We start from the raw sequence: 12,872 nt of genomic DNA on the forward strand, positions 1-12,872 counted from the left end.
TAGAACACATTTTGTTCCTTGCCTTTGGAAGAGCGTGCGAAGATTTGGAACGCTAAGATGTTTTGCTTTCCAGAGAAACAAGTTACTGACTGTAATGTGGAAAAAAAACAGGACCTGTGGTATATGGGAGCGTTCTATGATATTGAAAGGTGTGTGTGTGTGGGTTGGAAGGAGAGATCTGGTGAATAAGATTTGGTTAATAAAAGTTATATTGGCAGAAAAAAAAAGTGTAGCATTGGAAATTGGCAACAATGGCAACCATAAAAGCATATTTTAAATGTCTTTTAAATTCCTAAAGTTAGTCAAAGGGTATTTTTTTGGGACTGCAAAGGCCTTACTAGGCTTGTAACCTGGGGTTAATTAAGCAGGTAACTCTATAGTTGTATTGTGATCCTCTTGTATGGGGAAAGTGTGAATTTGACTGGATTATATGACAGGGTACTTCAGGGTAAAAAAACAAAAGGAATTGACCCCAAGATATCCACAGAGAAGAAAATCCAGAGAAAACCAAAAAGCCTTTCTATTGCCAACGCAAGCAGTGTCTCACTTCTGGTTCACCACACAATTGTTTCCCACGTATTCACCTTTATAGGACCCCCAGGGACCCCTGAAGAAGACTTTTTGTTGAAACACGGACCGTGTTGGGTCCTGTATCCCTAGCGGACTTTTTTTTGAAAAGTTAAGTTTTCTGTATAATGGGGGGTTACAACCCCCCAAAACCACCCCCAACGGCAGCGCCAACACTATTAAGTAAACTGGGGGGTTCCCCCAACACTCCCCGTCGGAGCCCTTTAAAAGAAGCTTTTAGAGCGGTGCGCTTAAGTCTTGTGCTCAGTTGTCCGCTCTCAAATGTCGGCGCGCTTATGACTATGAACCCTTAAGTTGGCAGCAAAGTGGCTAAATTTAGACACAGCTACCAACAATGCCACCTCTAACTGGTATAATATATACACCTAAATCTTCGAACTCATGCTCGTAACTTATAGTATACTTTAAGGGCTCCTTTTACTAAGCTGCGCTAGCGGTTTTAGCGCGCGCGCTAGACGCTAACGCCTCCATTGAGCTGGCGTCAGTTTTTCCGCGTAATGCAGGGGGCAGCGCGCGGTAAAACCGCTACCGCAGCTTAGTAAAAGGAGCCCTAAGTTTTGCATGCAATTGCACAATCTGCCCCTTCCATATCAACATCCCCTCTGCGCAACATTTATAAAACAGGGTTATCCGTTATGCCCATTAATGCTCGCTAAAATCATGCGATAATTATTGCCAGTGTGAGCGGTAATATTCTATAACTGGACACCCAGTTGCATCCACCCTATATAGAACTTTATGGAGTTTAGGGAACTTGACTGGAGAGACAATATACATATCTCATCTCCTCGAGTCATGCCTAATAAGTGTATTTTACTTAGCTTAAAAAAAAAAAAAAAAAAAAGGAGCCGGTAGCACACATCCATTACCTTGACTGAATCCCTGCTGTTATTTGGAAACTTTCTTTATAACTTCAGCAAAAGAGATCCTTCTGGACACAGCTGTTCTTTCCGTGGGTCAGTCTGATATTCAACATCTGTAACAGTACACATTTTCACCCTTCCTCCCCCTCCCCTTAACAACCCGCCTCAAAATCAATATTGGATTATACCACGTCCAAAACATTCCATTTAACACTAAAGGCCACCTGCTAACCCTCTAGTTCTTCTCTGCTATTTTCAAATTGTTGAAAGAAAAACAGTAGCAGCAGCTTTGCACAGCAAGAGCAAGAGGGGTAATTTATTTGGGGTCTGTAGTTTAGGTAGAGATTCTAATTAAGCAAGTACGAACTGAAATGTTCTCAATTTCTTGTACACTGCAACATACTCAATGTTCTCTTCTGCCTTCCTCACCGTACTCTTCTCCTGGTACCAACACCATCTTCCTTTGCCCTCTACCTACCCCATCTTCAGCACCATCTTTCCTGCCCATCCACTTCCCAGATAGTACGAGGCACAATTAAGCAGAAATGGGAAATCAAATGAAAGGCAAAGATCGACCTTGAAAAGAAGATTGAGTTGAGGGCAAAAAACACAGGGTAAAACATTTTTAGGTATATTAGAAGCAAGGAGTCGGGACAAAAATCAGTCGGACTGCTAGATGACTGAAGGGTAAAAGAGGCACTCATGGAAGACAAGGCCATAGCGGAGAGATTAATTAAATTTTTTGTTTTAGTCTTCACTGAGGAAGATGTGGGGGTGATACTATGCCAGTAATGGTATTCAATGCTGATGAATCAGAGAAACAAACAAATCTCTGCAACACCAGAAGATGTGCAGTGACTGTGTCTGAATTCAGGGGGCATGAGATAGGCACGTGGGATCTCTCAGAGAGAGAGCAAAAGATAAAGGTTACCGAGGATGGGCAGACTTGATAGGCCATTTGGCCTTTATCTGCCATCATGTTTCTATGTTTCATTCTATATAATGGAGCAATTTGACAAAGTGAAGAGTAGCAAATCGCCTGGACCTGATGGTATACACTCCAGAGTACTGCCAGAATTGAAAAATGATCTTGCAGAGCTATTGTTAGTAATTAGTAATTTATCTTCAAAATCTAGCATGGTACCAGAAGACTGGAGGGTGGCCACTAACGCCAATTTTCAAAAAGGGTTCCAGAGGTGGCCTGGAAAATTATAGACTGGTGAGTGACACTGATGCCGGGCAAAACGGTAGAGACTATTATAAAGAACAAAATGAGAGAGCATATACATAAGTATGGATTAATGAGACAAAGCTAACATGGATTTAGTCAAGGGAAATCTTACCTCACCAATCTACTACATTTTTTGAAGGGGTGAATGGTCAATATTGTGTATCTGAATTTTCAAAAGGCATTTGACATAGTATCTCATGAAAGACTTCCGAGGAAATTAGAAAGTCAAGGGATAGGAGGCAATGCCCTTTTATGGATTAAGAACTGGTTAGAAGAAAACAGAGCAGGGTTAAATAGTCAATTTCTCAATGAAAAAGAGTAAATAATGGTGTTCCCCAGGGAAGAATCTCAGACACAGTGAGTACCAGAAGGCCTTGAGCATGCGCAGATGCTCAAGGCCCAGGCAAGAGGCAGGAACTTCTTTTACCGGCACCGGCACGTCCTGTGGGCTGCGTGCTGGTGCCAGATTGGGGGTTAAGGCTGAATGCTGTTTGGGCGGGGGGTGCTGTTTTGCGAGGGGGGGGCATTCACAAGTGTGTGTGGGGGGGGGGGGAAAGCGATGCCAGTTCTCAAGGGGGTGGAGCAGCGCCGCTGGCCTCGGTGGGTGGGAACGTATCAAAGAGAGTTTCCCTTACTTCCTATGGGGAAACTCGCTTTGATATACGAGTAATTTGGTTTACGAGCATGCTTCTGGAACGAATTATACTCGTAAACCAAGATTCCACTGTATTGCGTTCATGGGATGACTGGTTCAACAGGGATACACATTTGCATGGCTAGCATGGTTTTCTACTGTGCACACATATTAATTTACGCATAAATCGAGCAGCAGAGAGCTCTGTACTCACATCCTGCCTCGCAGCGCCTTGGCTTTCTGTTCCTCTTCATGGTTCCTTGGTGGCGGTGAAGGAGTCATCCCCTCATTCAAACACCCACTGCCAACAGAGTCTTTTAAGGTTCCTCTGTAAGAGCCTCCTTCAAGGGTCTGAAATACACAACAGATAGAGGCGATTATGCCTGAAGTCCACAAATAGTTTCTGTGCCATTGACTTCTTCAGACATATTTCCAAGTATAGATGCTATGGACTATATCAGGGGTAGGCAATTACGGTCCTTGAGAGAAGGAGCCAGGTCAGGTTTTCAGGATATCCACAATGAATATGTATGAGATGGATTTGCATGCACTGCCTCCTTGAGATGCAAATCTATCTCATGCATATTTTTTGTGGATATCCTGAAAACCTGACCTGGCTCCGGCTCTCGAGGACTGGAATTGCCTACCCCTGGACTAGATCATATGAAACACCATGTTAAAAAACTAAGCGGCTAAAAAAAAAAAACCATAGCATTTTATAAATGGCATTCAAAGACGCTGTTTATTGAAAAGCGCTCAGCGCCAGGAATCGCACCTAACTTTATGTGCGGCCATTTACACCAACTGAAACATGGCATAAAATAAATCCTCATGCCTTCATTAGGCTTTGATCACCTCCTTATTCTATAAGCAAGCAGAAGACCCCCCTGCTTTGCCTATGCCCTCTCATGGCTGCACCCCTTTTTATAACTGCACATACAATTTACACGCAAATCCCACACCTAAAAAATACACACATTACTTAATTCCAATTCCAATAATTCCTTGTTAAGATCTAAATTATCAGCACTAATTGGCTCATTAATCAATTAAATTGCACATGCAAATTGGAAGCATGCCCGAATTCGCGCAAGTAATTTTTAGCGCCTTTTTTTTTTTTTTTAATAGAAAAAAGATCTATGGAGATGAGGTTATAAAGAGGGTGCCAACATTGCACATAAATAACCAAAAATACCCTCACATATGCACAAAAATGCCAATATTCCGGCTGCATGCTTTTCTAGAAACTGTGCCCATATGCATCAGTGTGCAGTTTGAAGTTGGGCATGCACGCAGTCCTGGCAGGATGCACAGCTGCGCATGTAACTGACAGAATACTACAATTTATGCATGTGTTTTATTTATTCATCCATTTGTTTACTAATGCAGGTGTGAGCATTTCCATCAGCTCTATGGCTAGGGTAAAGGTTCACACCTCAATTATACGTTCCAAATGGGCATTTTCTTGGCACCTAAAAATAAGCACCCAACTACCCTCAGGAGGGTAATTCTATAAAACTGGCACCAGCGTTTACATGCTAATTACACATTTAAATGTTTAGAATACTGGCACAAATGCACATGCATGCCAAAAATCTTGCTTGTCTGCAAATATCACATCTCTTACACGACTTGTATTTTACAAGTAGGTGGTCACATAGGTGGAGTCTGGACAGAGTGTGAGTGAGACTCGTGTGTTAACTTTTAGAATACTCTAAGTGATACCTTGAGTTTTTGGTGTCATTATCTTGTGCTGCCAGAATTGTCAGATTTTGACACATTTTTCTAGGCATTCACGCTCAGATTGCTTTTGATATTCATCGTGTACTGTTTGTTTTGGTACTGGGTTCTTGTATTTGCCAATAAACAAATATACAAAATACTCTAAGGCCCGGACTCTATAAGTGACGCTGTCATCATCATCATCATCATCTGCCTAAAAAAATGGCCACCGATCGTGCGTCAATCACACAACGGCGCCGTTTCTAGAACTGCAGTTTCGTGAAAGGTAGGGGCCGGAAGTGTAGGCCAGGGTTTTCAAGGCCCACTTTTCCAACGCCTACCTTTCAACTGAATCGCGGCTACAGAGGTGCTTTACAATGCCCAATGCCATTAGCCACACCTACAGTGGTGTTAGGCGTCGTAAAGTGCCTCCATAGCCGTGATGCAGGCACCTTTTTTTAAGGTGCTGGTAGGTGCCTACATTTTTTTTGTAAAACACTTTATTTTAAATAGCGTGCACAATTAGAGTGAATTACCCTCAAGGTGCTGAACAGACGACATAGAACGACATTCTTAACTAGTGAATGCAGCTCCCTCCAGGCTCAAGTATTCTCTTATCCCTTTGCTTTATTTTGAAGCTTTTGTGCTTGTTTCAGGAAAGGTGGATTGACATACTGGTGCTCTGTATCCCTCTCAAAGGTTGTAACAGCTGAGAAGGGCAAGATTTAATTATACAATACTTTTTCATTGCTTTAAACTGTAGTTGATGCAGCAAATACAATTCTTTGCATCATAACCCAAACGGATCAATGACAATTATCACTTGCAACTGAAGTTCAGTTCCATGCTTCCATGAAATATGACTATACACTCCAGATATTCTTCTGAAGAGTAGCATATTAAATAATTCAAATAAATAGTCACAAAACCTCCCACGGGGAGATATCCTTCTTGTTCTTTTCATCTTTGTTGTATCTGTTCTTTCTGTATTGCTCTTTGATGAGCGTATATTTTTGTATGAGCCGTTTGCTATTCTGAGGAGTAGTGGCTCGTGGCCAATAGGGGGTGATGTCTATGGGACGGTAATGGAATGGACGTCAGGACATGATAGTGCAGTATTTTTGTAGAGTTTTTCTACAAAAGGGCCTGTTTTTCGTACGATTCTGGGTAACTCTAGTTAGATACAAGCGTATGTGTTAGTTAAGGCCATGCCCAATAGAAGCGTACGAAAAACTGGTGAATAAAAATCTGATTATGGCTGTAGCCAAGGCCAGAAAAACACACTATAGATTAATATTAAGGGAAAGCATAATAATATTCTTTGTATGTACTTTGCTATTAAGCTAGATCATGGAGGAAATCAGGATATACATGGACTCCATTTTGTTCTCTGTCCTTTCTATATCTTCTGTGTCTTGGACTCCATTTTGTGTCAGTGACTTTCTGTCTCTGTCAAGTCTTTGTTCAGGTTTCCCGCTCCTAGCAGCGTGGTTTTAATTGATACCAGATGTGCCTTATGTTGGCTCCAAGGATGACCAATTATCAGCACTGTTTGTGGGTGTAACATGAAACTTAGTTGTTCAAAGCAGGCTAGAACATTTCAGCATCTTGCCTGACACATAGACAAATTGTCTGAAATAAGTTTTAAGAATGAATAAAGGAATATTGGATATGTTCTAAAATGTTAATGTATATTCAGAAATGAATGTAAACAAACAAATGTAATTTCTGAAATTTTTAAACGTAGAGGAATTTTCTTTGTCTAACTTTAAACACCACCTCTGTTAGTTTTGATTGGCCCACACAGCCAATGATGTCACACTGAGCCAAAGGTATATAATGGGGTGTTTCAAAGTATAGAGCTGAGTTCGTTATCAGAAGGCCAGCATTTTGGCAACTATAACGACCTCCCGCTAATGCAACTAGCCTTTTGATGTCCATGATAGAAAAATAGAAACAATAAAATTAAATATTTTAGTAAATCTTGCGTTAGCGTCATTTTCCATGGTTTTTTGTTATTTTTCACACCTTGAGTGAAAGCTAGCAGCTTAATTGGTAACTGCAGCTTTATGAGTGCGCTGGCGTCCAATACCCATGCTCACATTCTCAATAAAAATATTATTAAACAAAAACAAACCTACCACTTACTTTTCAAGGACAGAACAAATTTGCTACCCACTGGAGAACGGCAAAAATAATGATTCTGCATGGGTTTTCTAGTGCTCTAGAGAATGATCTCAATTAGAGGATCAAGGTCACCTTCAGTAACGAGGGTGCCAGACCCATGTTTCCAACTTCTCCGCACATCTACACACGATCAGTGAATTCTCAGAGTTATTGTGCCACCGGACAAATTAATTAAATCGGTCTCAAAGTTCTGTTAAGAAAATAAAAGTCGACAACCATCAATGCTTCCTCCTTCCCCATTTCCCCAAATTCTCATTTAATCTCAATATGGCAACATAAATATGGGATTAGTTTTAATTCTAGCAAAAGAGGCTAGGACTCAAAATACCAAAGGCCAAATCAAAGAGGGACACCAGAAACACAACGCAGTACAGTGAAAAAATGAAACTTTCCTTTCCATCGTTGAAAGGTATAAAATTTGTTGGAAAGCTGCATCAATCCTTCTCGTTCAGACTAACCGAAGTCTGGAATGGTCTTCCCACTTATGTTAGAATGATTACCTCCTTCCAACTTTTGCATAAATCTATGAAAATACTATTATTCCAATAATATTTAGACTCTTGATTTTGAATAACAAAATAATATTTGTATTCTCTCCTAACTTTCTCTTTTCTAAATTATATTACCATATTTTTTGCTCCATAAGATGCACTTTTATCCCCCAAAAGAGGGCGGAAATAAGGGTGCGTCTTATGAAGCGAATATACAAAAAAAAAAAAACCCAAACACAACAACTCGGCGGTATCTTTAAATGTTGGAGGTTGGTGGACAGCTGCCTGCTGCTTGTCGGGGCCCGCAGCACACAAGCGCGCTAATGCCTGGGCCCGGACACTTCCCTAATTGGGCCGGTCACTGGTGCTTCGCAGGGCTGCTATCTGCTGATAACCGGCGCATCAGGGCCAGCGGCGCACAAGCGCGCTGCTGCGTGGGATGGCTGCTCATTTCTGCTGCCATTCAGAAGTGGCGCCCGCCCATGCTGCAGCACACTTGTGCGCCGCTGGCCCTGACGCACCAGTAATCAGCAGGCAGCAGCCCTGCGAAGCACCAGGGACTGGCCCAATTATGGAAGTGTCTGGGCCCAGGCATTAGCGCGCTTGTGCGCTGCGGGCCCCGACAAGCAGCAGGTAGACGTCCACCCACTTCCAACATTTAAAGGTACCGCCAGGGGGAGGGGAGGGGCTGGGACGGAATTTAACGGTGCTGGGGGGCTGGAACTGAATTTAAATGTGTTGGGGGTATGTTAAAATGATGATTGATTGGGGGGCTGGGACGGAATTTAAAGGTGTCGGGTTTATATTAGTATACAATTTGGTTCAGAATGGGTTTTTTTGTTTTCCTTCTCTAAATATGGGGTGCGTCTTATGGTGAGGTGTGTCTTATGGAGCAAAAAATACAGTATCTTATTGTTAACCAAATTGGGCTCCTTTTAGGTGAAGATTCAGTATACAAGTTAAGTTTTAGATTAGATTTATTGATAAACTGCATGATGTGGCCACGTTTTGGCATACACCTGCATCAGGGGAATGAAGTCATATCCTAAATATACACACCACATATAATCAGGCAAAATAAAAGGCAGAGCTTCAAACATTTCCAAAACCACAGCTGGGCTGAGTTTATCGCAAAGGACATGTTCCATTCTATACAGAAATACCTTAGCTATGCAAGTCCCCAGAAAGTGGGACAGACCCTCAGGTTGGCTACAAAAAAAAGACTGTCTTTCCTTTAAATTAAAACTTATTCAGTATAATGTGCTTTGAGGAATAGAAATGTTCTTTCATTCACCAGCAAGCGGTCACCTCTATCTATTACAATGAAAGCAATTCTGCAGAAACAGGAACTCCTTCACTTCTCTTTAATGCTAATTCCACTGTAAGATTATATAATGGATGGATGAATTCAAAACTTGGGAATGAGGAAGAAAAGCAAAACTCTGACAAAATGTTCAAACCTTTCTTCCCTACTACAGATTGGTCAATGCTTTTTCTCTTTGCACTTTGTATATCTTCTCTTGAATGAAATGAACTTCATTGGAACTCATGCTACTCAAAGACCTTTTTAAATTTACTTAACACTTCTTAGCAAACATTTCACGTTCTTAGATTATTGGGATTCTGGCTATTTCAGAAACATTTTAACTAACAGGCAGTCTGTTTAGTTAGATTAATGATTTTAAATTGTTTTGTACAATTCTGTCAATGTTAATTTTTGCTTTGTAAACCATTGATTGATATGATATATAAAAACCATTATGTTATTCTTCAAATAACACAACATACCATACTGTTTCTTATACCCAGCAATTACCAGCAAGGAATCATTGCAGCTTACAACAAGATTAATAAAGATTCATACAGTAACATCAAGGATCAGACTATATTGAGTTCCAGTCTTGGATTACAGAGAGAATAGATGTGTCTTTAGTGATTTCCTGAATTGAAGGTAGGAAGGGATCTGTTGCAAGCAGGCTGGAAAGCAATTCCAAATCTTGGGACTTGATTTTTCCGGATTTGACATGGAGAGGAGAGGGGCAGTTTGCAGCACTGGGTCAAATTTTGAGTTGTAGAAAGAAGGCGTGACCTGAATGACAGATGTTAGTCCAGTCGAGTTGTCCCCATATATAGTCTTATGGGCCATCCATGCAACTTTAAATTGGACTCCACTCTTAACTGCTTATGGTCCCACAACACGGATAAAATCGGCCACTCTAAACATTTTTGGTCCGCTACTTTAGTCATCTTTTCCACGAGACAGTCTCGTGTAAAGCCTGGCGGGCCACCTGGCCAAAACACACAGGCACACACACAAGACCAGAAAAGAAGAGTTAAAGAATGGAGTGAAGATGAAAGCAGTAAAACCCAGCTGTTTGGATCACCCCTTAGGCCCCGAATCTATAAAGGGCGGCTAAATCCCGCCTAACGCTGAGCGGGACTTAGGCGTCCAAACTAAGTGGTTAATGAGCCATTTAAGGGTCTTAACGAGCGATAATTGGCACTTGGACGTCCAAAGGATGTGGATGTCACTTTGTAGGCGTGTCCACAATTTCATGGACGCCCATTGGGAAAACTCACACCTATCGGAATAGGCGTGTGCTTGTTTTGGGTGAGGCTTCAATATTGGCGTCTTTCTATAATTTGTATAATGCTGAGCAATCTAGAGCGTCCATCTCATGCCTACATTGTAGACAAATGAAAACCAGGCCTACTTTTGAGCATAGTTTGGGCTTCAGATAGACCTGAGTTCTATAACTTAGGCACAGTTTGGACGTCCTTAATGCGATCTGCTAAATAGCTCTCTGGGTTTTTATTTTTACTTTATTAAGCTCAAAATACATTTAATAAGGCCCCACATCAAAACAGATATATTGCATGCAAAACCTTCTATTTTTGTGGACAAACAGCAATGTTATTTGCTAATTAGAGGAAAACATCCATTAACTGAAGCAGAGCATATGAAAAAAACCACAGCTTTAGGTTTTTTGCTAAAAAGCTACCCTTTTTTTCTGACTAAACAGGGCTCATTACTGAGAGCAAGGAAAGGCTCATTACTGAAAGCAAGGAAAGGCTCATTACTGAAAGCAAGGAAAGCACATGAAAAAATATATAAATTGCATACATAACTTCATTTGCAAAAGCTTAAAAACTGAAAAAAACAGATACAGACCTTAGCATGGCTTCTACTTCATTGCAAATGAAGGTGTGCAGATGCACAATGCTGACCTCATTGTGAGATCATCAAGGTGCACCTGCAAGGTAGAATGTCACAATAAAAATATGTGCTAAGATGTGTATCTGTACAGAATTTCTAAGAGGTCACACTTACCAGTTTATTTTTGACCAGCCTTTCTATTGCACTGACAAGATCGGTGGCACTTGGGACCTCGGCTGAGCTCTGTCTAGCTGCCAGCAAAGAGGAGGACTGCAAAGGCATCAGTTAGCAAAGAAAAAAGCAGGTTAGCAGCGAACAGAGCCAGCAATTGCTACAATTACAAGGGTCAAGCAGGAAGCAGAGGTTGAGCAAGCGCAGGTTTCCAGCTTTTGCCTTAACATGCAAACATTCTCAGACTTTGCAGGTGACCGGCAAAGGACTGTGAAGCAAGTGATTAGGCTGGAGTTCTCGTTACCACTACTTGTTGTTACGGGAAAGCAGCATTTCAACACAGCCGAGAATCCACCATGCTAAAATGTCAGGACCGTGTTGGGGGAGGGGGGAGCACAAATGAAAGAGTCTGCAGCCTAAAAAGCAAACAAAATATTTAATATTTAGGCAATTCCCTCATTAATTTTTTTAAAAAAAATGTTTTGACTTGCCTAATAAAGCTGCCAACCTATCAGAGATCAAAAATAAAAATTTTGAGCCCTCAAGGCACAGTTCACAATCATTCAGCCAGAATTTCTCCAAGACACTCTGGCTCACAAATGCTGCTCAAAGCCACATACAGCATGATTAGGAGTCAGGTACTATAAGTACATGCCCCAAAGAGCTTACAATCTAAGTGCTTAAAATAACTTGCTTAGGCTCACAGAGAAAGGAATGAGATTTGAACCTGGGTTTGTCTTGTTCTTAGTCTTAACCCAGTGATTCCCAAACTCTAGGGTTATCATATGGCTCCAGAAAAAGGAGGACGGATTGAGACATCTGGGTTTTACTTCTACTGAAAGCAATGGAAGCAAAATCCGGATGTCTCAATCCGTCCTCCTTTTCCTGGAGCCATATGGTAACCCTACCAAACTCTCTACTATGGAGGAATCCCTAAAATATATTTCCATACATTGAGGAATCCTCAATTTATGTAAACATATATATGTCCTGACGCTGGTATTGTTCCTATACCAGCGTCAGTGCATTATTAATCTTTAGGAACTTTTTTCTTTTGAATTTATCCCAGTCGTTCATATTAACATATATATGTCTTCATACAAATTCTACAATTTTATTTCTTGAGAAGTCCCTGGAGAGAGTTTAGAAATAGGCTGCTCCTTTAAATGCTCAGAGTCTCATTGGAGGGTTACAGTTTACAACCGAGGAAGCCTCAGAAGAGTGGAGGATTAATATCTGCAGCCAGACAAGGCTTGCAAGAAATTATAGTGGCGACAGTGGCGTACCTAGCATATGTGACACCCGGGGCCCATCATTTTTTGGCATCCCCCCATCTGTACGAAAAACATGATTTTTAGTAACAATCCACGCGTCACACATGAGTACCTAGGAAAAGGCAGCATCTTACATATGCTGTTTTTATTCTAAGGTTTTCAGCCTGCTGTTCTCATTACCATTGAGACAAAGTGTGGCGCAGTGGTTAAAGCCTCAGCAACCTGTGATCCTGGGCAAGTCACTTAATCCCCCATTGCCCCAGGTACATTAGATAGATCACAGGTGTCAAAGTCGGTCCTCGAGGGCCGGAATCCAGTCGGGTTTTCAGGATTTCCCCAATGAATATGCATGAGATCTATGTGCATGCACTGCTTTCAATGCATATTCATTGGGGAAATCCTGAAAACCCGACTGGATTACGGCCCTCGAGGAGGGATTTTGACACCCCTGAGATAGATTGTGAGCCCACCGGGACAGACAGGGAAAAATGCTGGAGTAGCTGAATAAATTCAAATAAACTGCTCTGAGCTCCCTTGGAAGAACAGTATAGAAA

The 12,872-nt window shown here is 41.4% G+C and overlaps 1 protein-coding gene across 6 annotated transcripts in view; it reads right to left on the reverse strand.

Annotated features, from left to right (window-relative positions):
• The window catches only part of KALRN (kalirin RhoGEF kinase), a 1,310,049-nt gene that overhangs the window by 145,481 nt on the left and 1,151,696 nt on the right, over positions 1–12,872 (reverse strand). For 4 of the 6 annotated variants that reach the window (XM_033944399.1, XM_033944395.1, XM_033944397.1 and 1 more), the window contains 2 exons: positions 11,048–11,143; positions 3,531–3,667 (listed from right to left, as the gene is read on the reverse strand). In XM_033944399.1, the coding sequence (XP_033800290.1) occupies positions 3,531–3,667; positions 11,048–11,143 (233 nt within the window). The remainder of the gene's footprint in view (positions 1–3,530; positions 3,668–11,047; positions 11,144–12,872) is intronic. The other 2 variants (XM_033944394.1, XM_033944393.1) reach the window with 1 other exon arrangement.

This window comes from Geotrypetes seraphini, chromosome 5 (genome assembly GCF_902459505.1).
Source record: "Geotrypetes seraphini chromosome 5, aGeoSer1.1, whole genome shotgun sequence".
Taxonomy (NCBI): Eukaryota; Metazoa; Chordata; class Amphibia; order Gymnophiona; family Dermophiidae; genus Geotrypetes; species Geotrypetes seraphini.